The following is a 25,671-nucleotide window of genomic DNA, read 5'->3' as shown; positions in this document are numbered from 1 at the left end:
AACACACTGTAAACAAATCATGCTGTCAATGTAATTTCATTCAAAACTAATAGAACTTTTATTTCCCTCCTCCTCTTTCTACTTCTGTTGCTTTCCAGAAATCTTCCTGAGGACACACTTATACACACACAGACAAGCACACACAATTACACACAACAATACACAGGCACCATGCAGGAGTCGGAGCCTACAGTGTGCCAGCTCCAGCCCAACATCATCTCAGTGCGCCTTTTTAAGAGGAAGGTTGGCGGTCTGGGCTTCCTGGTGAAGCAAAGAGTTTCCAAGCCACCTGTCATTGTGTCAGACCTCATCCGTGGTGGAGCAGCTGAGGAGTGTGGCCTGGTGCAAGTGGGCGACATTGTTCTGGCAGTCAACAACAAGCCCCTGGTGGATCTGTCATATGAACGGGCCCTGGAGACACTGAAGAATGTGATGCCTGAGAGCCATGCCGTGCTGATTCTCCGTGGGCCTGAGGGCTTCACCACACACCTGGAGACCACGCTTTCTGGAGATGGGCGCCAGCGTACAGTGAGGGTCACACGCCCTGTGTTACCATCATCAAAGTCCTACGAGCAGTGGTCCCCTCTCAACGCATTGAGCCCTGGGCAACAGCAGCAGGTCAACAAGGATAACCAGCTAAGAGCCATTGAGAACCTCTCCTCTCCATCCATCACCCAGTCCCTCCTACAGAGGGGAGGCATGCAAGGCCAGGACCCCCTGCTGATGAGGGATGGGGGCCGTGGAGCTCTCCTGTGCAACGGGCTGGAGGAAAACAATGAACTGCTCAAGGAGATTGAACCAGTGCTGCGCCTCATCAAAAACAGCAAAAAGGAGATCAATGGAGAAGGCCAGAGGAATGCTGGGAGAAGAGATGCCGAGATTCAAGTGGCCTGGTAATTTGTGATGTGATACAACCTTATTGATCCCTTAGTTAAAGTGTCTTTGTCCACCATCCTCTTCACAGTGAGGGTTGCCGTCAGAGACCAGATAGAATTAGACTCAGGATGCAGTTCAAGGACTCTTAAAGATGGTGGCTATTGGCTGACACAAGAACTTGCACCTGGTCTTGTGATTGAAAGTATCCCTGTTCACTCTGCCACCCCGAAGATTCTGAACTACCTGACGCATCTGTGTTAATTAGCTGTAATAGACAGTCTCTCATTCAACTAATATGACTCAGCTTACAGTGCCAAGTAATTATCGTCTGCCTGCTGGTCTCTAGCAAGCCTCACTTAAAATAAAATTGCTCACAACATTTCTCAGGACCAATTCAGTTGGTATTCTTCTACTGCTGAACCAGCTGCTTTATGTAGGCTTACAAATACATCCTTTAAACAGTTTGGCAGTTTGTCAAACTTTTGCTTTTTTATAGATGTAAAGCTACTTTTCTTTTTACTTTTTACTTTTTTTTTCTTTTTGCTTGCTGTATGCATTGAGGCTGTTTCACCAGGATTAAAATACACAGCATGTGAGCATTTCCCAGTAGGCAAGTGCTTTATCAGTAATGGATGCGACTTCCTACATTAATCATGGATAATTAATTAGTTAATTAGTTTTCTGTAACATAAAGCTTTACAGAAAAAAAATGTATTGTCTATCAGTTTGTAAGTGAGCTGCTCTTCTTACGAACAGCCCCTCTTGGATATAGAGTTCAGGTCCTGCAGTATTTATGCATAACAGTAGTTTTGAAAAAGTGCAAAACTGGTAACAATTCTGTTTATTTTACACATTAGACTTTTATTTTATGATTTATTGAGGAAGACTTGGATTTCTTGCAGTTTGTTTAAGTTTTCCCTCTAGATGAGTTTTTCACAAGGCTTCTAAGTCAGGGATAATATAACATCCTCGATTCAGTCTACATGCTCTGCACAGTGTACTGTTATCGGTGTCTCAGTTATCTACCATTGTACTCCCACGACCAATTGAAATCAAATTGAGGCTGCAGTCTCCTTGAATCAATATCTCATTCTTGACCAATCCATGTGCATCCTCCTCTCTTTCATAAATACCCTTTGAGTGATTCATTGCCTTCTTGAGAAACACGTGCTCTGAAAAGACAGAACACAACAAAAGGAAAAACCTCAATGCAAAAACACCAAAGTGTATGGTTAAACAACCGTACCTAATGCTGCCACCTGTGCTCCCACAAATAGGGATTTAAATACATTTGATTGTGCATGCTGAGATTTGTTCAGCACTGGTAAGAGTCAGTTAACTTAATTCTATTTTGCTGTCGGAAAATTATTTCTAAAGAGATGCTGAGGAGAGAAAGGTTAGAGTGATGAATAATACTAATATATTTTTTAATACTAAATAATAATTTTTTTTTAATCTCTGGTCATTTTTTCATTGCAAATTATACCTATTTGCACAGAAAATAAACTCACATTATAGCCAGTGTTGCTTGTTTTCAGAGGAGAAGCAATTACAGTTTCACAATTAAGCATGAGGTTGAGTCAGAGCTAATGACAAATGACACATGCAACTTCTCTCATTGTTTCTGCATGTTTGAACTCCACCTCCGATTTGTGGGGATGAATATGATCTCGCAAAGAGATACAGTGTGACAGGGGGTGTGAAAGGGAGAAAGGATGCCTGTGAGAATTTACAATTAGCATGCACGCATGCTTATGGGGGTGGGGAGGGGGAGTGTGAAAGAAAGTAGGAGGCACAATGTGCGTGGGCGCTTTCGATTGGAGGAACGCAAACTTGAAATCACACAAAGACGACTTTGGTCTCATATGGTTTGCAAGAGCGGCAGCTCAGGGATATCCCTTCCCCCCTTTCTCATTCAATCTCTTAGGATTAGATAGTTACAGCTCACAGAGAGCTCTCACTGTTCATATGTTTTTTTTCTTTTATCTCTGATGAATAACAGCCGTTCATACTGTAGGGCTATTTACTGAAAGAAAAACAGATCTGCGGTCAGTCACCTTGATTCACCATCTGTTTATGCATCTCTGTGTCTGATTTTCGATTCAGGAAAACACTTAAATCTGTATTTTCTTACTATTACACACACAAACAGTTTAGGCTGTAGAATTGAACTAGTAATAAACACATGAATTTCTAAACAAAGACCACATAGGCAAGAGATGCTAAACGGATGTTTTTTCACTACCACTTATTTGCATGAACTTGCAAAGTATTTTCAGTTCAATTTAACAACTTAAAAGTAGCAGAAACACTTTTGAAATGAACTTAAAATCTGTGTTTTCAGTGTAAAAGTTTAGTCACATAAATGTGTCTGACTGAAGCAGTGAGCTATGCCTGTCTTTGTGCACCCACTATGTTCTGAACAGAGAAATTCCTTCGTGGGTGTGCAGAGCTTTTAAAAATTGTACAAGGTTTCCTTATTTAACAGTATTTTAGAGTGTCTACAGATCCTCTTTTTTTTGTTCGTTCTTTGCCAAACGGAATGCTTGTTTGATGTGTATGTGTATGCATGTCTTGGATGAGGTTTTAAATTAAAATGAAAGATTAGTTTGCACCAGATGCGAGTTTATACACCTGACAGAAAATTGTATCTGACTTCTAGGGACCTTGGCGTGGGAAATGGCACATCCCCACAGCTGGTGCCAGATAATGACAGAATGCTGGAAAACATGCCGGTGGTGCTTAACAATGCTGACACTGACAAGGTAAAGTGAAACAAATTCCCAGCCCTTGAAATGATTTAGAGTGAAAGAAAGCAGGTGTAAGCATAAGTTTTTCATCTATACTTTGATAGATCAAGAATTTGGAAAATAAACCTTTTTGTGTTCCCTGTGTGTTCGAGTCTTCCTGTGCAGGCTTGGTTAGTTCAGCTGTGTAATGCATGTAAATCTGTGACTGCCTTTATGGTTCTGTGCCCTTAAAACAATCATCCACAGTGTTCTATGGTCCCATGCATTCACAAACTGAGCATGCACATCCATGTTCTTTTTACATTGTGCAAAGCCTTTGCTTAAGATCCTATCACCTAGACATTAGATCCAACCATCAGCAAGATTGTGCAGCATTAAACCCAGATTATGCCTTCTACACAGAAGGATCTGGCCACAGGTCTAAATGTCAGCGATAGGGATAGTAATCTGCACATGGTTATCCCACTTCAAGGCCCCATCAATGAGACAGGATGGCCTAATGAATGCATGCAGCTGCTGATCTGTCTCGCACCATCAAATGTGACCCCTCTTAAATTGATCCATCCTCTCAGACCTCCACAAGAGAGAGTGTTAATGTGGATGCTTGAGAGAATATATGTATGAGAGGGTTAGAAAGTGGGAGGGAGGGGAGATATGGATGGTGCTTGATAACAGAGTAGAAATGTTTAATGGAGTAAGAAGCCATATGTCTTTCATTGTCGTGTGTAGTTGCTAAAGTTGAGGAAGCCTATTTGCCTGTGAGAATGTGTGTTTGGGAACTGGAATCAATGTGTGTCCAGTATATGTGCACTTACTCATGCAGCAGGAACCTCCCCTGCAGGCGTTTTGCTAGACACTCATACTAACTTTGATGGCTCCCTGCTTAGTACTTAATGTGACAGACTCAAGTACAACAATAAGTTCATTATAAACACAAAAGTTAAATAGTTTCAGAAAATGGAGATGATTTTTTCCCCTTTTTGACTACAAAGATTTTAAGTGACACATTGATGCCCTGCAAATTAGTTTTCTCACTTTGGTGAAGGATTTTCCATGTGTCTCTCACTTAAGCTTCTGCATAATTTAATGTGTAATAAGCTGACTGAAAAGGCAAGGTGGTGGGATGTTCTCTCATATTCAACCGTCTAGTGATTTATGGAGTCACCAACTCTGATACTCCACTGAAAACAGAAAATATGCCTCTGTGCTTCCTTTTTTTGCACATTATGGCTTAATCATCACTGAAGAAGGCATCAGTTGTCAAATCAGAAATGTATTTGTCTTCAAAATCTAAAATATAGAACATATCTCTTCTCTCAAACTCTCAATTTCATTCATTTCTCTATTCATATCTACATCTGTCCTGTGCGCTTCATCTTGATTTCCCATCAGAGGGTTTTGTTTGGGTGGGTGGGGAACTTTACTGCATAACCACATTTACCAGAAAATGATTATGCCCCATTATGAAATCATTTTCATCTAATTAGCTTCAATTATCTTAATTTCTAGCACCATGGATCCTCCCTTCTGACATAACCACACCTTATTCTTGATATTGAGGGCTCAGGATTTAAAATAAGAGATAAGTCTGTGTGTAATATCTTGGGGAGGACTGGGTCATTTAAACAGATAAAGCATGATACATGCACCAGCAAATGCTTTTTTGACATTAGGCACTGGAACATATTATTTATGCAGTTTTGCCATTCAAAATACTTGTGGTGCCAACAATATTATCAGTTGAAGACTGTAATAGCAGCTGTTGCTAGCAGATTTTATCAATAAACTGCAGACTTTGGATGGAAATCCAGTTTTCTTTATTTTTTTGTTTTATTCTTCTTTATTTTGTTTTGCTGCTTATCACCCTCAAGTCTAACAAAGACTTAGGCAGACCTTCACTGGATTAAAACAAAACGAGATTAAGCCTTTCTTCTATTCCCTCCGATGAGAAATGTTTATGTCTTATCAGACTTAGAGTGCTGATTTATTCATGAAAGTGGCCCGTTTCACATGTTCCCACACCAAACTGGGCAAAAATGCACTTTCATGATGTGGTTTGAGATTCTCACTCCAAACTATGTTTAAATTAACAGATAGCAAAACTTGCAACCAGATTATGGGAAGAGCAAAAGGAAACACCATCCCTTAAGTGTCTTAAGACCACTGGCTATGGTGTGATTATGTTTTAGGTTGTATTATCTTTGCATTTGTAAACAGTGACCATCTTTGTACAGTACATTGGGTCATAACAAGGATGACAATGGGCTAGTCTTAGGCAATCACTTTTTCCCCTTACCTAACTTGAGCTGTTACAATCAAATAAACAAACAAACGCATAAAATAATTCATTTTACCTGGAAGTTAAACATGTAGGGAGAATTATTCTAAAAGGATCTTGATGGCAGAAAAAAACCCACATCTATACTGTATTTAGCGATTGTTCAAAGAAACGTGGTTCTCTGAAACTTGCAGATAGCGATAAAAAATAAAAATAAAATGAAATAAATGTAAATGCCAAAGCTATCTTCCAGCCCGTGAGCAACAAGCCTTACATTCAAATGATACACAACTTTTATTTCTTTTTTAAGTCAGAAAGGCTTAATTTTTCCACATCTGAAATACTTTGCCTGTTTGATGTGCATTCTCCTTATGGTACAATGATCTTTCATCTTATCCACAACCTCACGTCATATCTGAGGTGCTCGGCGGGGGTTATTGTTGTTCGAGCATTAAACACACTACTTGTGCGTGTAAAATCAGATTCTATTCACTCCTTCCTACAGTTTGAGAGGACATCAAATGACAGTGAGACCCCACAAGTGTGACACTGTCGGTATTCATTGCTCCAGCAAGCATGCAAGCAAGTATTTCAAAAGCTGCACCACTGTTTGACTAACAAAGCTGTGGAAGATGATGAAAGAGCTTCCAAGGTGTGCAATTGATTACTCTGATCTTTGGCAATCATTTGCTGCCTTCTCCAGGAGCTCTTACAGTTGGCTTTGGGGTTAAATTGCAGCCATTCATCAGTCAATAGCTACAGTACTGGAAAACCATGTGAGCCTAGAGTTAGCTTGCCATCAACCTGCTGTTAAATGCTGATTGCCTTTATTCTGGAGAGAAATGGAGAAAGGAAAGAATGCAGATGGTTTCTGTGCATAGGCCTGAGTGAGAGAGACATAAGCACAATCACAAATCAATATTCCTTGAGAACAAAGGGCTGAGGTTCACTGAGGCAGCCAGTTGAAATGCTTTCAGATATTTCACATAGTATTCTTACGTCAAACTCTCATGTCCAACTTTATGCACTCAAATCCATTTCCTGGCAGTGGGAGGTCTGCGTCACTTTTCAACTTACTTCGGTATGACTCCCAGTTATAAACAATCTATCCAGTTTCCACCAAAAGTATTACCAAGGCCAGAACATATTAGACAGTTAAAGTACAAGGGTCTGAAGAAATGAGTCATGTGTGAATGTCTCTGTGTTTTTTACAGCCTCCAGCTGAGGGCAGGACCTCACCCAGTAAGTCACTGCAGAATGGCAGCCCTTCCAAATGCCCCCGCTTTATAAAGATTAAGAACTGGGAGACTGGCACCATCTACAGTGACACACTCCACCACAGCTCCAGCAAGGTAAGACAATTAAAACTCACCTGAAGAAAAGATCCTTAGGATCACAGAGATCAAGGAGCCTGCTATAGCATCTGTGTTTGTCACAGAAAACCATCCTAGCAAGGGTGAGAAAGATTTGGATTATTCAATTAAGTAGTATGCTGTTTCTTCACATTCTAAATCCCTTTACTGAATAAGAAAGATTAGAACTACTGGCAAAAAGAAACACCTGTATGATGCAATCTTAATGCAATGCAATATTGTGTTTATATTCTTTATTTTATTTTATTTTTTTAGTGTTGAAACCTGCAAGTAGTGATGCATATAGTACAATTTTTCTAAATCACATCTTCCCATAATCTTCAGCCTGTTGTACCTTTAGACAAATAAACTATATTCGCTTTACGGCTGACATCTCTTAAGCAAAAGAACAAAAGCAAACTCCTAAAAGCTGAAACATGAAAAAGTGTTTGGCTTTTATGCTTGAAAAATGTTTTGAGACTATGTGCAATCAAATGGAGTTCTGTCTCACAAAACAAACTGCTTAATTCTCCCGAAACAACCACAGAGTTTAATAAAGAGTGTATTCATTATTGAATTGAATCACAATGTACTGGGGGTTTTCATTGTCACGAAATATGGTGAATACTGATAACAAGTTTAAAAAGAGAGTGTGTGACAAGATTCTGTAAACACAAAGGTTAATACAAGATTTAATAATTTTATCAGCTATAACAAGAAATATAGTTGTGATTTTGCATTTGTTGACATATCACAAAAGGGGGAAACAGATTGGTTTTCCACAGCTTTTATACTGTAAGCTGACTAACAAAGTTGACAGATGTCTGTGACTTAAATGGTAATCTTGAAGGCACTGATGAACATAAAGTACAGTGTCTTGGTTGACTGAATATGCATTTAGCCTGCAGACTTACCAACACATAATCTGCAAGTCAAGTAGATTGGAAAACAATAGCACAGCATGGCGTCTGCCTTTTCGCTGCTTCTCGCTAACCATTCATAAATTAGTAGAATCCTGTCTGAACTGTTGGTGATTCAGCTCATTAGAATTAAGCAGGAAATCAGGGGGGTTAGGTAAATCTAGGTGAAGCTTATTAAACAATTAATTCTTCAGACCGAAAAACAACATATCACTGGCACAGCCTACCGTATTGGGACAGCTCACATGGTCAGATAGTGACTCACGTAGTCATGACTCGATGACTCAGCATTTTCAGAAGAGAGTGCTGGGAAATTAAATACGTAATGTTTAGTGGATATTTTTGTCCAAAATGCTGATACATTCATGAATCAGTAACATGAGTGGCTCAAGAAAACCAATTCATTCATCCCTTTATCAACCATCTGCAGCTGCTTTAATAAACATTACTAATGAAAGGCATTAAGTGATACATTAGGATTCATAAAATCAGTAGATGTACCTTTAATACTCATCGTGAGATGTGAATATTGAACAGAAAATGATGATTTCTGCTTTGAGCTAATGCCTAACCTCAGCATGATAACTGACTCGGAAAGCCATTGTTGAAGCGAGTTTAATGCAGTGTATCATACAGCACTGATTAAATGGCATGATCACAAAGTGTGTCAGTAGTTTTCCAGGTGTGATCATTTCACATAACATTTTCACAGGTGTGATGTGATCAGTAGGCTAACTTGAAGGCAAAAATGCGGCAAATCCAATGGTGCAACAGAGAGTTCACCCTCAGCCACAACAAGTTTTAAAAATTCAAGGAATAAAATAAAAAAGAAAAGAAACTTGTAAAGTAAAAGAAACTTGGCAAACAGGTGGATCTTAGGCCTCTGAAGGTTCTTATCTATATCATATATTCTGATGTTGTCAAGTTGCCTAGAAACCCTATAGCAACGGGCTAAGATTAACCATTTCTATTCACCTGTAACATATCAGAAAAAGTTTTTTTATTTGACAACAATAGCATCACATTCAGAGCCACAAAACTTGAATTACACATGATATATTATGACACCATCACTTTTCCCAGCAAAACCCCACAACTGGACTACAAAACATCTGTATAGTAGAACAGAGCTTGAGCATCACAGGCGAACCACAATAATTGACAAAAATTATATAATAATGTATTACATTTAAAAAGCTACTATAAATGCTATAAGATCGAAACTGGAGATTATTTTTGTGGTTTTGAGAATTTGTTATCAAGAAATGCTGATTATTGGTTGAAAACAAAGAAACAAAACAAAAGTCTGCACTATTAATGGCTAATCTTTTCTTGCTCCATCAATCTGCTCTGATTCCCTCTCTACATAGACTCTGGAGCTCTGTGATAACATTGCACTCTTCTTTTCGTCTCCCAAATAAGAAATAATTAATCATTTTTGAGAAGTAATAAATTCAGAAATTCTCTTAATTGTTCAAGGACAAAAGCTGTGCACATATTCAATATAATATTTATCAAAACTCATAATGAGGCACTAATTCTCTCATTATAAAAATGTTAATTGGGTCCATCAATAATGGAGTGTTTGGAAAACTGCAGCAATAAAACCTGTGTTTAATTTTGGTGATCACATGACTACTAGTAATTTCAAATCAGTAATTATCTTTCCTGTAGTATAAAAATTAACACTGGAATTGACCTTTGAACAGATCATCTTTTCTTACTTCTCACTCATTGCAATTTGGTGTCTTTGGTTTGCATTCAAAAATATTAACGCCGAATTGGGCAAGTGAACCATGGCTGTGAACTTGATTTAATGAAATCTTTAAATACAATTAATCATCAAGTTTTCAAAGATTAAAATTCCATCTTATGTAAATGAATGAATAAAATATTTTCTTACAAATTGAAAGAAAATAATAACAAAACTTCACAAATAGTTAATGATAAATTTGGAGTTCCTCAAGGTTCAAGTTAGGGTTCTCTGTTGTTTAGCTTTTATGTTCATGATGATAAACTGACATTTGTCCATCTACTTCCCACACATGTGCTGATGACACGGTTAACATGTCATTAAAAAGTGCCCCTTTCGACATTTTATCTTCTTTTTGTTTTCAGTTTTTTTAGGTTTGTTGTTGTTGTTTTTTACATGGCAGTTTTCAGTACAGTTTTCAAATGATTGTTTCATTTATTAAGTGTCACAAAATCCTGAAATCAGAAACGAGGCAAACACGTTTTAAAATAATGCACATGGGTAGATTTCTGTGACTACACGAAGTCAGTAAAAATATGTGGTTATTTTTCTCCAGACAGTTTATCAGTTTATCAGACAAATTCAATCTAACTGTAGGAGGGAGAAGACAATATTTAAACAACTAGGTGTTGATGGGTTTGTAGCATAAACCTATTCGCTGGAACGTTGAAGGCAATATAATTACACCGCAAAGCAAGACACGAAGTAGGCAAGCTTCATGTTACTCGTGCACGGGAGAGAACCGGACAAACGCCGTTCCTTCGCTTGGCACCAGTTGCTCTCGTCCGTTCTCCCGTATCACTGTCCTTTTATTGAGGTTACATGAATATGCATAGGTTCATTAACATATGACGTCTACATACACAAAGAGTACCTTGTGTGTGTGTGTGTGTGTGTGTGTGTGTGTGTGTGTGTGTGTGTGTGTGTGTGTGTGTGTGTGTGTGTGTTACTGCTGATCAAAGGGTCATAAAAGCACACAAGCAAACATCCTTGGTCAGGAAGAGGGTAGACCCCCCCTCATCCTAGATAACACAGTAAGGAAGTCTAGCAGTTCATTTATACACAAAAAGCACTTAAACTAAAACAAATGTAACTACGTTAATCCTACCATAACAATTAAACAAGGTACGAACTTTCCCATGCTCCCAGTGTGGAATGCACACCAGGCCTCTGTAGCCTGTTAAAGATCACACAACTTATCACTACACAATTGATTATACACTTCTAAGCATCTATGGTTAAATATTTCTAAGCATAAATGAGTAAATGTTTCTAAGCATAAATGACAATCAACAATACAACTCTATCAGGTGTCATAACAGATCCACTGCTTACATTTAAAGCACAAGTTTTCAAAAATGTGAATGGAGTCCATTTTAAACATATTAGGAGTGATTTAACTACAAAGGGCTCAGAGGTGTACATGAGTGTTATGGTTTTTCTGTCAGATGAAGTATTGTCTTACCAGCTGGACAAGTAGGACCACATTACAGTCAGTAAATACTATTTAGGATGATTCTGCAAAGATCAAAAATGAAATTCAAATCATAACAGTAAAACTGAAACAAAAATGCTTTTTATTAAAATAGGAACAACATGATTAAACTGACTGCTGTTTTACTGGTGTGTTTGCTTCCAGTGAACCATGTTTTCATTTGTCAATGTAAGGGATTTGAGCCTCCATGGAGGCTTATTCAAGTCAGTCTGAAGCCATTGTGCATCTTTTATAACTATTGCTTTCCCTTACATTTCCATCAGAACATTGTTTACTAAGTAGCTGAATATTGCATCACAATAAAACATCTAAGCACAAGAGCTCAAATTCATGTTGGGCTTTCCTAATGTCTAATGATTTCCTAACTGTGACTGTCATGTTTCGAGGGAGCAGTGAACTCAAAAAGACTGTGGAAGCTGCACCAGATGTATATAAAGCATGCAGACCAAACTGACCACAGTATCAGCATTTCAATGCATGCTTCATTCCAGATACAGAATTTGAAACGCTCATGGTGTATCAAACACAGTTGGATAGCACCACCAAAATGAATGCACCCTGACGAAGAAGAAGCACTCCATTCTTGAGCGACATGCTTCCCGCATTTTTGCATCTTTGTGGAGAATGATTCATACAGCAACAGGATAATAAGCCCAAACACACATAAAAAGCTTTGTTAGAGTACAAAGGACAATGAAGACCTGGAAGTGGTGACTATCATGTACTTTACCATTTATAGGGGTATTTAAAGACTGAGAGAAAGCCTGTACCAGATTCAGTGTATCATGTCTTTACTGAGGTCCTATGATGGTTTCCCTTGTTTTCTGCCAGTGTACTTACTGATAAATATAGCTTTATACCATTTCAAATAACAATGTCAGTGTATTTGCAAAAAATCACTTTCTTATCCACTCTGTATGACATCTGCATGATTTCATGGGGATGTGAAAGATTGGCATACTTAATGCCATAAGACTTGAGATTCATGAGTATCTTTCAGTGATTCAATGTGTCACAAAGCTGATATTGTTATTAATGAAAAACTGTGCTGCAAACCTAATGCAACACATTATCTTTACTGGTGTTCTTGGACTTTAGGACCTAAAACAGTGAGGTGGTAGGGTGGCTCTAATTGGTATATAAGATAACCTCTAAATAGTTTGAGGATAATACCTCAGAAAGCCTCAGCTATGCAAAGACTATGTAAAAAGTATTTCTTGCTATCCATTTTCCTAAACTGCTCGGTCCACCTATTTTGTTTTCTATTTTGTCATGCAGCTAAAGTTTCCTCCTCTAGTTAGTAAGCCAGTCTACCAAACACAAGGTGAGCTGTGCTGTTTAAGTATTCACCCTTCAAAACACTGCAGCCATTTGTAAACAGCAACCGGCAGCCTAATTACTTTGGTGACTTATCGAACAGGCTGTCACATGCATCCCAATGAATGGTCTGTAATAGCATTTTCAGATTTATTGTATATCACAGACTCTGCTGTATTCGTGGATGATCCGTCTTTTTCGAAAAGGACAGCTGGCTGGCATGAATGCCTAAAGCAGGATGAGGAGCGGACGTGCTGGAGCACAAGTGATTCCTTTGTTTTATTTTTAACATTCTGTGTTTTAATCATCAGTTTTCTTATTCTCCTCTTACCTTCCACATCCATCATCGTACTTTAACCACCACCTTTTTTGTTTTTTAGTCTTATTTCTGTTGTCTTTTTGTTTTGTTAATTATCTTTTCTTCAACCTCCTTATAATTATACGTACTTTGCTTTTTTTATAGCTCTTCCTGAGTTTCTCTCTCAACTCCTTTTCACATTTTCCCTTTTCTTGATTTACTGTGATGTTGTTTGTGCAGTTCAACAGAATTTTTTTTCCTTTTTCTGCTCTTGCTGAGTGACGTCTTAGGTTAGTTGGAAGGGTCAAAGTTTTTGGGGGGGCACACTGTTGGTGCATGTCTGAGTGTTTGGACAGTGTAAGTGGGTGGCTCAGTGTAACAAGCCAATTTTAGCACTGCAAGGGTCACTGTCAAATTTCCTCTTCAACTGCACGCCTGTGCTATCATTTCTGTCGTGAGCTTTTGCTCACTCATTCGTTTTCTCTCTAAGCTGGTGACGGCAAACCAAAGTGACAGCTGACTTCAACTTTAATCACATTAAAGTTACCAAACAAGGTTGCTATGAGCAATTTTCTCCTTGCATCTGCCTGTTTCACTGTCTTTCGTTCTTTTTTTTTAATCTTTCCTCCTTATTCTGTCTTCCTGTCTCAGCTTAGTGGAACGATACCAATCTATGACTCACCGACTTACTCATTCATTAACATGCGTGCCAGCCATGTGTGAGTGATATTGTGAAAGAAATGTAACAGTTACAATCTTTCTATGCATTAAGTGTCCAGGAATTGTGAAGAAATTATCTTTATTTGAATCAAGTAGAATATGATCATAACCATGATATAACAAATACCTGGTGAGTGGATGTAATTTACCAAAGCCATGTTGCTTTGTATATTAAAAGGTTAGGAGTAGGTCTTAATAATAATTAAAACAATAACTACAATCTAATGGCAATTATTGGTAAGAAAGTTTTGAGGTAAATGTGCCTGTCAACAGAATTAGCATGTTTTATGGTGTTACTGTCTTGAGTTCTTATAACTGAAATTACGACTGTTTTACACAAAGCCAAAGTTAAAAGACCAAGAAAAGAATTTTAAATGTGCATGCAAAATTACAGTCCTTTAGTTCTGTTTCATATCAAGTAACACAAAATTCTGCCTTTTAATGATGTTCTTAGTTTGTATACAAACACAAAACAAAGATCGATGCTGAACATGTTTTGCGAGTGAGCGGAATGTTTCGAGGAGAGTGAAAGATAAGAAGTAAAAGAAAATAACCACCTGGTTATGCACACAATCAAGATGATTTAAGCCATTAAAAGCTAGGTTCTTGTTTATCAGTTTTGGAAAGTAAGATATATTGATATACAAAACCATAAAATGAAGCCAGTTGTTATTCTCTCCACACTCATGCTTTGTATGTTGACAAATTAAAGGAGGTTAAATTAAAAATAATAATACATTCATCCAAATCCCTCTCTAATCTGTGCATGTTACTTTTCTTTTCAGATGCCAATCTGTTCCGAAAATGTGTGCCTTGGCTCTGTGGTGATGCCCAACCAGCACATCCGCAAACCAGATGAAGTCCGAACTAAAGAAGAGCTTCTTCCACTGGCCACCGATTTCATAGACCAGTACTATACCTCTATCAAAAGGCAAGCAAACTGTGTGATACCTAGACAGAGTTTAAGTCTCAGAGCATGTACCAACGCAAACAAAATTCTGTGAAACAGGAGAAATAATAGCAATTTCTTATGATGTTGTGCTCTTTAGGTTATTTGTGTCTTTTTATTCTTATAGTACTATATAGTGTATTCTTTATTCTAGTCAAAACAATATGCAGAACAGAGTAATTCCATACAGGACTGACTGAAACCTAGACAGAGACACATCATTAGGCCAAAAGAAGATATGTACCTGATCTTTTATTTTATGATACCCTGTCCTGTCAACAGGTATGGATCTAAAGCCCATGTGGACAGGCTGGAGGAGGTGACCAAGGAGATAGAAGCTTCAGGAACTTATCAACTCAAAGATACTGAACTGATTTATGGAGCCAAGCATGCCTGGAGAAATGCTGCCAGATGTGTGGGAAGGATTCAGTGGTCCAAACTACAGGTAATTTCAGAATGCCTGAAATCCATGAATGCTGTTGTCTAAGATTTGTGCTGTTAATGTTTTTTTCTGACAGCTTGTCAATTAATGTAGACAGTTATATAGATGGATACATCTCTGCCAACATTTAGATGTTTTCCTATTATGCACTCATAATACTTCAGACTTCTTGTTTTTATATTTGCTTTTCAGGTTTTTGATGCCAGAGACTGCACAACAGCCCATGGAATGTACAACTACATTTGTAACCACATTAAGTACGCCACCAACAAAGGGAATCTGAGGTAAACACATACATATAGTGCAAAGTGCTCAGCTCTTTTCTCAAGCCTTCTTTTCCTTTATTGTCTTTTCTTTGATTTGGTACTGCTCGCCATGTATTCCTTCCACTGCACATCACGCCACTCTTTCTCTGACTACCCTAACTTGACCCACTGTCCCATCTGTCAGCATTCTCTCTTAACGCTGTATCTGACACTATCTGCAGCCTGTCTATCTATTTGTCAGCATCTCAGCACCAATCATTGCCCTGTTGGTAAAGTGCCAGACCTTACTAACAAGCAGTCATTTGTCAGACCTGCAAAGCCTCACTCACTTTCTGCCAAGTCCTAATCACATGTGACACCTCACATTTACTTCTTGGATGATGGATAGCTTCTGACTCATTACTACACTTAGCCTGGCCTAGGGAAGTCAACTCAGATATGCATGCTGAAAAGAGCCATTATAATATCCAATCCACAGCTCTCTGGATGGCTGGCTTTAATATAAATGGCCACAGATTCAGAAATAGGAATATAATTATCACATGGTGAATTGAAAAAAATAACTTGGTTCTAAATAACTCCAAAAAAATTATCATATAATAGTATCTTATTTTATTTTTATAAAAAATACTGTGCTCTTGTATGATACTCTTGGTCTACATACTGATAATATTATATAAAAAGTAGCACTGTACAAGGTAACAAGGTTTAAAAAGGTTGCAAATAAACAAAACATTTCATGTTTCTGAATATCTACCATTTTTCTAAAAACTCTATATAGTCATAAACTATTTATTAATCCTTTCAATATTAGAAGAGGAAGAGAGCTCACACATTTTAATTACTGGCCTTAAACCTGTCAATTATTCATTAGTAAGGAACTTATCAGCTGTTTAGAAATACTTATTAATAACTGTAATAACTCCTTTACATAATAGTGATAACTTTATAAAGAAAAAGATCATTTTAAAATGTATCATTACTTATGAAATGCAGATGTCAAATGGATCTGTGCCAAAATTACTTAACACAGGAAAACGTTGTCATATACTGTAAAATTAGCACATGTACGTTAAGTTTTCTTATACAACTCTTGGCTTTATTTAGTTCTACACTTTATATAATTAAAGTAATTGGAAATTAAAAATGCAGACTTTATATTACTGATTATTATTTAATGATTGCATCCTTTGATTAGACCAAGACTGGAACAAAGGTGTACAGATGGTAAAATCAATAAATAAATCAGGTTTCTGTCCTGGACAAGACCCCAGTTGTACGGCAAAAAAGCAATAGAAATCATTATCCAAGTCAACAAAACATACAAGGTGGAAGACTGAGGTGACAGAGGAAGCAAAATCTCAAGAATGCAGAATTTACTCCTGATTATATAATTTATATCACCTCTTTTTCAACAATAAAGCAACTCCTGTTAAAAGAAGTCAGGTAGGCAGCTAAACTTGAAAAATGAACAAGTAAAACATTGGGGTCACTGGGAGATAATAATATTTTGTTTCTATATGTTACTTTAACAATACAGCTGACACCTTACAAGGCTGTACAAGGCTTAATGTTGTACAGATGATGATTATTAACACAACTGGCACAGATTGACACCAGCTGCTTAGTATTCTCCCCCCACACGACTTACAACCAGCTTAGTAGTATTAACACTTTGACCCAGTCACAGTATTAAACGGTAACAGTATCATGTGGAGCAGGCCAAAGGTAGCTAAGCTTTGGCACTTCTCTGAGTCTTTTGAGATGTTGAAATTCATTTCCTTCAAGTTGATTACTGACACAGTGCTAACCATCTGTTAGGAATGTTGAAAATGTTGAGAAATTTCCAAATATTAATATATTTGGAACTTTTTCCCCTTGACTTCAATATGGACAGAACCATTGAATAATAAAAAAAATGTTGTGCCTATATTGTATATTAATAACATGTTTTTATTAGCTTTTTCTGTTTGTTTTTTGCAGGTCAGCTATCACCATATTTCCTCAGAGGACAGATGGCAAACATGATTTTCGAGTGTGGAACAGTCAGCTGATTCGCTATGCTGGCTACAAACAGCCTGATGGACGGATCCTGGGAGATCCTGCTAATGTTGAATTCACAGAGGTACACATGAGGAGTTGTGCTATTAAATGAGTAAAGTAATGTTTTTTTTCTTTTATTATCCTATTTGTTCGAAACTTACATGTAGTGTTTGGTCATTAGATTTGCATGCAGCTTGGATGGAAAGCTCCAAAGGGTCGTTTTGATGTTCTGCCCCTTCTGCTGCAAGCCAATGGGAATGACCCTGAGCTGTTTGAGATCCCTGAAGACCTCATTCTTGAGGTGCCAATCACACATCCAAAGTGAGTTATGTCTTTCATCTTGAAAATGCAAAAAAAGAAAAGAAAAGAAAGAAAAAGAAAGAAAAAACATACAGAATCTAGCAAAAATAAGAAGAGAGGGGGCTGCATTAAAAGATCCACCCACTCAACATCTTTTAACAATACTTCTAAAACAATAGGGTGCTTTTAAGCCAAGAACTATGATTGGGTTATCGTCAGTTTCCAACTGTGCTGATTATTCCAAGAAAACACTGCTGCCTGTGCTTTATCTGTTGCCATGCCAGCTTTTGTGGTAACCATGGGGCTTGTTAGTGAAATTTTAACTTTCCTCCTGTTTTTTATTCTTATGTGTTCTATTACTTTTAAGAAAACTTTTTCAACAATAGCCACTGTACACATGCCATAAAAGCCATTGATATTTAAAGTGTTAAGCTGCTGCAGTCCTATAATATGTGCAATCACAGTGAAGAATTAGATATTACATCTACAGAAGTTTTCACACCTTCAAAAAGCTATACAACAGGTTATCAGTGCATCACTGCATGCTACCAAGAATATTTCAGAATCCCTTGATGCACAATTCTCACTGTTAGACTCCCCTAAAATTGGCATCTCTTGCTCCATACCCTGCATCAGCTGGCCTTGAGCCTGGCAGCAGCTTGGCACAGGCCAGGACCACCAACGGTGTCTCATCATTACACAAGATTAGACCCAGCTCTGGAAATAATGCACTGAGAGCAGTGTTATCAATCCCCTTAGAGATTGCAGGGAGTGAGTGGTGGGAGGTAGATAGAGGTCCAGCTTGCTCTGTCCAGCACTGACAGTAGATTTCTTTGTGTTAATGCTTGTTTTGGCTGTCGTCCCTTTTTAAATTATGTGTCTCAGGAGTAATTACTCGCGCTCTTGAGGATTTTAGAGACCATTCACATCACTAATGAAGCAATGGATAATATCCTAAATTCAGTAGGGATTATAATGAGTAGAATTATGTGAAATAGCAGCCCTTAGCTATCATGTCCCTGTTTGCTCAGGTATGAGTGGTTTAAAGATCTGGGTCTGAAGTGGTACGGCCTCCCGGCGGTTTCCAACATGCTGCTGGAAATTGGCGGTCTGGAGTTCACGGGCTGCCCCTTCAGTGGCTGGTACATGGGCACAGAGATTGGTGTGAGAGACTTCTGTGACAGCTCACGCTACAACATTCTGGAGGTACAGTGTTGTGCCAAAATACAGTCATGTTCCATTGGAAGAAGAGAAAAGAATTTCAGGCACAGATTGACTGAAGCCATGTGCAGAGAAGAAAGCATGTATTGTGTCACTAAATGAGCCTGTCAGAATGCAGTTCTTCTTCCTCCATGTTTTGTTGCAAATCCTTTAATATAAAAGAAAACTGTGGTACTTTATACTTTAATATGTTTACCAATATATTTTTCTATAGATGGGCAAATTTAATTGTAACCTATTTTGTAATATTTAACAATCAGATCTTCAAATTATTTTAGGGCATGCAGTATAAATATATATGTGACATAGCATATAATTAGGGAGACCAGAGTGTTTGCTATTTTTGCATGTATCACATTATTCTGACAAGTGAAGAAAATTTCAGTCAGAGTCGTCCAATTATGAAGAGCACTTCAGGGCACATGGGTGCCAGCTTTGGATTTGTCTGTGCTTGCAGTGATGACGAGGGCCATTTGCTTCAGTACAGCATGACCACAGCACAGCAACTCTACACAGAAATGAAATGCTAAAGTTTATGTCACTAAAATTTTCAGTCTCAGGTATGTCAGGCATTTTTTTTTCTGTATTATATAGGAGGTGGCAAACAAAATGGCCTTAGACACCAGAAAGACATCCTCCCTTTGGAAAGATCAGGCACTCGTGGAGATCAATATTGCTGTCCTTCACAGCTACCAGGTATTGAAATCTGTGATTTGAAGTAAGTAGATTTTTAACTTCTTAAAGTTTTTAGACAGCTCCTTGGAACAACAGTGCCTACAGTTATCTTGGACTCAAAGTGGCTACTGCTGAGCAAATTCCGTGGTGAAGTGTGTTAAGCCATGTTTATAACAATTTGTTGGTGTCAAAATGACTAGATATTTGTGATCAAATTATAGCTTGATACTCCACTGGTTTATTACAAGATGTGCAGCTGTTTGTTTGTTAATAGCACTTGACCATTGTAAGCATTCAGCGTATCCATTTTAATGCACTCATGAATAATAATAAAACACTTATTTGGTTGTGACATAATTCATATCCATCCATCTATGGTACCTATTCTTAGACATGCAAAGTGACCATAGTAGACCATCATTCAGCCACAGAGTCCTTCATGAAGCACATGGAGAATGAGTTTCGGGTGCGAGGTGGCTGTCCTGGGGACTGGGTGTGGATTGTGCCTCCGATGTCAGGAAGCATCACGCCAGTTTTCCATCAAGAAATGCTTAACTACCGCCTCAGCCCTTCTTTTGAGTACCAGGTGAGTAAGTCATTCCACATACCACACACCATGAGATCTCTTTGATTTAAGATCACCTGATTTTTCTTCTCCTATGCAAAAGCCCGATCCATGGAATACCCACGTGTGGAAAGGGGTCAATGGGACACCCACAAAGAAAAGAGCCATTGGATTCAAGAAGCTTGCCAAGTAAGTGTGCTTGGTTTTACTTAATCATTCATTTCTTTTCCCTTTTTTGTCTTTGCACTGTAAGAGTCAAAGCTAAATTGCAACTCTAAATGTGAAAGATCACAAATGATTTGTATTTGTTAATTTAAGGCTAAGCAGGTATTCACTTTGCAAACAAAAGTTAGACACATGACAAAGACGCTGGCGTGCTCAGCAGTGAAATTCATCCAATCAACCCCTTAAGGAGTAATCAGAATTTTGTCAGTGTTTTGTTTGTGTATACATGCACTTGTGCGCGTGTTCTGCTATTATTATAATTGCCTTGAGGAGATGACAAGCTAGGTAATCACAACTGTCATCCATCCGTAGCTGTCTGCTACAGTGAACCAGCCTATTACTAATTTCAGAGGCTCAATAAGAAACTTTTTTTCTTTCTATTATTCAGTTGGTCTTCATCTTTGCTGCATCTCATTTGCATTGTCTTTCTCTTCACCTCTGCAGGGCTGTGAAGTTTTCAGCGAAACTCATGGGCCAAGCTATGGCCAAGAGGGTTAAAGCCACAATGCTGTTTGCTACAGAGACGGGCAAGTCGCAAGATTATGCCAAAACGCTCTGTGAAATCTTCAAGCACGCCTTTGACGCAAAGGTACCCCTTGCTCCCACCTTGCATCATCATTTCCAAAGGTTGAGAACTAGCTTATGTATCGCTGCTCTAATATCTAATTGAAAAAGGAGGAACTGAAAGACACCCCTCCCCCGAACCCCACTCTCTGGTTGATAAAGCTGAGCAGATGCCAGCTGAGTATAGATGACAAAAGGTCTGAAGAAAGAAAAGCCAATCTTTTGTTACATTTTCCTCTTGTCTCATGCAGTAAAGTGCCGCAGGTTGGAGGCAAGATTTATCCACTAAAGCATAGAACAGGGTAGTAGTTTTAAGACAAAATCCTTCAGTGCCGCTGGGTGTGCAAATCTGTATACAAAAACCAAACAGAAACAAGAGAAAGAAGCTTCTCTCAAACACACACTATGGGATTTTTCCTCCCGGTCCTATCTTTATTTGCTCTTCCTGTTTTCCCAGTGTGATCAATCACACAAGGAGATTCATGCATGAAGATTTGTGCATGTGTGTGTCACTGTGAGTGGGCGTGTGCTGATGGATCGCAGGGCAGATGCAAACGCTTAGGGGGAATCTTGGTTGTTGTGGGGCTAAAGGCTTCTTTCTCTTCACGCCTTTGGTTGTGTGTCTTTGAGGCGTATATGCATGTGAAATGCAAGTGCGGCCTGTGGCAGACAAACACCATCATGCTGAGTGGTATGCATCATGGATGCTCAATGTGTGGCAGCAGCATATTATCATCTCGTTAGAGGCGAGGACAGAGTGGTCATTACAACCTCCTCCTCTGCCAGCGGCTATGTGTTCAGTCTTAATTTACACGCTCAAGTCAGCTGTCATTTGGAGTCTGTGTCTAGGAAACAAGAGTGAGATAAACACTACACCATGTAAGTCGCTAAGCTTCCATCAGTACAACGCTCTTTTTTTTCCTGCAGGTTATGTCTATGGATGAATATGATGTTGTGGACCTGGAGCATGAAACACTGGTTTTAGTGGTGACCAGCACATTTGGGAATGGTGACCCACCTGAGAATGGAGAGGTATTTATGAATACTTAATACTTGTCAGTTATTAAGAGCTCAGCAGACACTTCTAATTGTATGTGTTTGCTCTTTTTTGCTGTAGAAATTTGGAGCCGCCTTAATGGAAATGTGCCACCCAACAACAAACACAGAAGATAGGAAGTGAGTTTGATATCTCAATCCAGCTTTTAATGTTTACTTGAGTAATAATTTTTTGTCTCTTGAGTTAAAAGCCTGTGCGTGCCTCTGCTTTTTTCTTATTCTCTAGGAGCTACAAGGTCCGTTTTAACAGTGTTTCCTCTTACTCTGACACTCGGAAGTCATCCAGCGATGAACCAGAAACCAAAATTAACTTTGAGAGCACCGGACCACTTGCTAATGTCAGGTAAACAAAGCAAACTAAACAAACATAACAGGTGTTTATGTGCAAATCTATCCCTAAATTATCAAACAGGAAAGCAAGGAAATCTGGAAGGAAAACTACAAAAAATGCTTATGCTAAATAGGATAGGCACATGCTATGCTCATAGTCAATGAAATGCTGTAAAAAGAATGGTTAAATGTTGGCTTAATATCCAGGCACATTCACTTTGAAACATCAAATGGGATACATAATACATAAATATGCATTTATCATCTAATCAGTAAAAAATCTTTGAATGTTTGATTAGTTTTAGTTCTTTCAGTTCACCTCTTGTGCAGATAACAGTAGAGCCTTTGTAATGCAGGTAGCAGCATAATTGTAACTGTAATGTGATTACTGAGTTTATTACAGTAATGTGTTACATTATTGCATTACTAAAACAATGTAATGTAACACATTAAATAAATTGATTACAGTAATGTATTACTTTTGAACTTGGTCCAATCAGTACTGGTGGTAGGGAATTAGACTGCAGTGTAAAGAAATGAATAGCTCCTTTAGCAAGTTAGCAAGGAAACCCTTTAATGGAGATAAATGATGTCAACTGTCACCATGCCTGGTTTAATAAAATTAGCAAGCTGAATGGGTCCACCAGCAATATCAGATTAACATGTATAAAAAATCATGTGGTTGTCTGAATGCACAAAGTTTAGTGAGCTGTTTTGATAATACACAACTTAATTTTTTTAATCAATATATTAAAACCCCCAGTAGATATTCAGTTAACTGTGTAATACACTGTAAAATACTTTTTATTAAAAAAATAAAGGTGCAGGTCTGTTATATGGAGCTTATGAAAAGCTATGTTTTAGAGCTACGTTGCCCTCACAAGACACCAACTAAACATCTCATATTGTGGAATATGATGGATTACTTTAGGTTAAATATAATATAAATTATTTAGAATGAGCTCAGATGTAAACATGGAGGAGCAGGAGGTTTCTTCCTGTTAAAAGGGAGCTTTTCCTTCCCACTGTCAGCAGTGCTTGCTCACAGGGGGTCATATGACTGTTGGGGTCTGTTTTCTTTGTATTGTAGGGTCTTTACCTTACAATATAAGCGCCTTGAGACAACTGTTGTTTTGATTTGGCACTATATATATATAAAATAAAATTGAACTGAATTAAGTTGAGTTCTTCCTCCATTTATGTCTAAATGGAGGGTTTTCCTTGTAGCGTTTCCTCAGTGCATACTCCACATGAGGATGGCTATAAAACTCCTTTCGGATAAAAATCTTATTGCAGCTGACAGTTTGCTGATCAGCTAAGGAAGAAAAGACAACAGAGATTTTGCTCAAACTTGGATCAGATGTGAGCTGACTTCCTCACGGCAAAGAAGTGGAAAGAGATGTTGTCTGCCTTCAAAAAACAAAGTGATCTGTTTCATGTTTATGTCCATCTAAACTCAGACAGGACACGTATTTATAAATACATCAGCTGTTTTCAACTGTTTGACATATTCTGAGAGGAAGGAAAGGGCAAGTTTCTAACATGGACACAGTGGTGGTGGTTTGCAGTTGTGTATGTTTGTGTTTTATTTCTTGTTTTTTTTTTTTTTTTAACACTACCTGTCTCTCAGTCTCTGTGTTTTCTTCATGTATGTGTGTCTCTGTTTAGGTTCTCGGTGTTTGGCCTTGGCTCCAGGGCCTACCCACACTTCTGCGCCTTTGCCCACGCTGTGGACACACTGTTTGAAGAGCTAGGGGGTGAGCGCATCCTACGCATGGGAGAGGGAGATGAGCTGTGTGGCCAGGAGGAGTCATTCAGAACATGGGCCAAGAAAGTTTTTAAGGTTGGTTTCCTGGGCTGAGACCCTTTGGGCGTGGTTAAAGGTGGTGTATTTGGAAAGTGTACATTATGAACCTAGAGTTAAGCTTTATCTCAAGACCGGTATGTTAGTTACTTGTCAAGTAGCTGTTCATCCCAGTACAATCCTCTTTCTGTTGTTTTTTTTTCTTGGAGATTATGTATTATGAATTTCAGGAGTGGGACCACACCTCCAAACACACTCATTCCAGGTGTCCCCTACTTCTGCAAGCTGTTCATTCTCGTTTACGTGCCCCACCCAACTCTTTTGTTTATCTTCTCTGTGGCTGCTCGTGAAGGCTGCCTGCGATGTATTCTGTGTTGGTGATGACGTGAACATTGAGAAGGCCAATGACTCCTTGATCAGCAATGATCGCAGCTGGAAGAAGAGCAAGTTCCGCTTGACTTACACGGCCGAGGCCCCAGCCCTCACAGAAGGTGAAAGTTCCTCTTGGTACTTAGTTACAAAATGCTTGTGGCAACTTAATATTAAAGGGGAAAGTTCATCTGTACAAAATACCTGTAATTGATCAGCAGTGTGGTAGTACGGTTATTGATAAAGATGAGTCACTCAGCCTTTACGTGACCTGAAGCTGAGATTTGTGGCACTGGTGTGAGAAAATCAAAATGAGATTCTAATAGGATTTTGAGAACTTTTCCCTAGAGGTCTCGAGTTCAAAGTACTGGACCAGATTTGAAGTGGCTCTGTTACTTAATTTCCATAAATTAATTTGGTACTTCGGCACCTTCAAACTGACACAGATTGTGACGTAAGCTTGGGGGTGGGCAAACTGGGACCCATTGACTAGTCTGCTCATTTAGCCCTGGGACCAAAGGGTAGCATTCCAGGACTTATGGCTTGGTCAGAGGATATCAGAGGATATTCCCTTCCTTGTTGAGAGAGATTAAAAGGTTGGGATCTGAAGCGAAATGGCAAATATTTCAGTATAAAGTGAGAAATATCCATAAATTTGTTCTGATTCTTTTTTTGATATTACAACAATTTTACACAATTTGGCAAGATGTGTCTTTGATGTTATTAATGATGTTAATGTTTGTTAATGATATGATTCTTTTGAAGTTCTTCAGTTAGAATTTTTTATGTATTTTGATTTGGTTTATTAGTGCTGTGGAATATAATAATATTTGAAAAAGAATCCATGTATTTATCCATGAATACATAGTATTCAGCATAATATGTCTGTGCAGCAACTTTGCTACAAAATCATTGCATTGTCTTTGCCAAAGTAGAGAGTTGTTTACATTATGCCATTATGTTAAGTTTGGATCCTGACTCTCTGAACTATATAGGGCTGGGCTGATACCCTTTTTGTGCCCTTTCCTTTACCCTTTGTGTACAGACACTCCCGTATCTGTACATAAAGCTTCTTATCAATCTCTCCCAGAAAGAAATCAAAG

At 38.3% G+C, this 25,671-nt stretch overlaps 1 protein-coding gene across 1 annotated transcript in view; it reads left to right on the top strand.

The window, feature by feature from the left end:
• The window catches only part of nos1 (nitric oxide synthase 1 (neuronal)), a 42,556-nt gene that overhangs the window by 2,842 nt on the left and 14,043 nt on the right, over positions 1–25,671 (top strand). Inside the window, exons 3-20 of the mRNA XM_085368712.1 lie at positions 133–893; positions 3,539–3,641; positions 7,119–7,256; positions 14,545–14,690; positions 14,991–15,153; positions 15,343–15,434; positions 17,400–17,541; positions 17,641–17,780; positions 18,791–18,965; positions 19,575–19,676; positions 20,047–20,241; positions 20,324–20,409; positions 20,890–21,034; positions 21,937–22,041; positions 22,127–22,185; positions 22,292–22,408; positions 24,064–24,238; positions 24,552–24,690. Coding sequence (XP_085224838.1) covers positions 172–893; positions 3,539–3,641; positions 7,119–7,256; positions 14,545–14,690; positions 14,991–15,153; positions 15,343–15,434; positions 17,400–17,541; positions 17,641–17,780; positions 18,791–18,965; positions 19,575–19,676; positions 20,047–20,241; positions 20,324–20,409; positions 20,890–21,034; positions 21,937–22,041; positions 22,127–22,185; positions 22,292–22,408; positions 24,064–24,238; positions 24,552–24,690 — 2,944 coding nt within the window. The 5' untranslated portion in view covers positions 133–171. The remainder of the gene's footprint in view (positions 1–132; positions 894–3,538; positions 3,642–7,118; positions 7,257–14,544; positions 14,691–14,990; positions 15,154–15,342; positions 15,435–17,399; positions 17,542–17,640; positions 17,781–18,790; positions 18,966–19,574; positions 19,677–20,046; positions 20,242–20,323; positions 20,410–20,889; positions 21,035–21,936; positions 22,042–22,126; positions 22,186–22,291; positions 22,409–24,063; positions 24,239–24,551; positions 24,691–25,671) is intronic.

The sequence above is a fragment of the Diplotaxodon limnothrissa genome, linkage group LG12, assembly GCF_057381915.1.
Source record: "Diplotaxodon limnothrissa isolate DT_005_m linkage group LG12, D_limnothrissa_male_GT1.1, whole genome shotgun sequence".
Taxonomy (NCBI): Eukaryota; Metazoa; Chordata; class Actinopteri; order Cichliformes; family Cichlidae; genus Diplotaxodon; species Diplotaxodon limnothrissa.
Note: the sequence above shows the minus strand (reverse complement) of the source record. Positions and strands in the feature narration are given on the sequence as shown.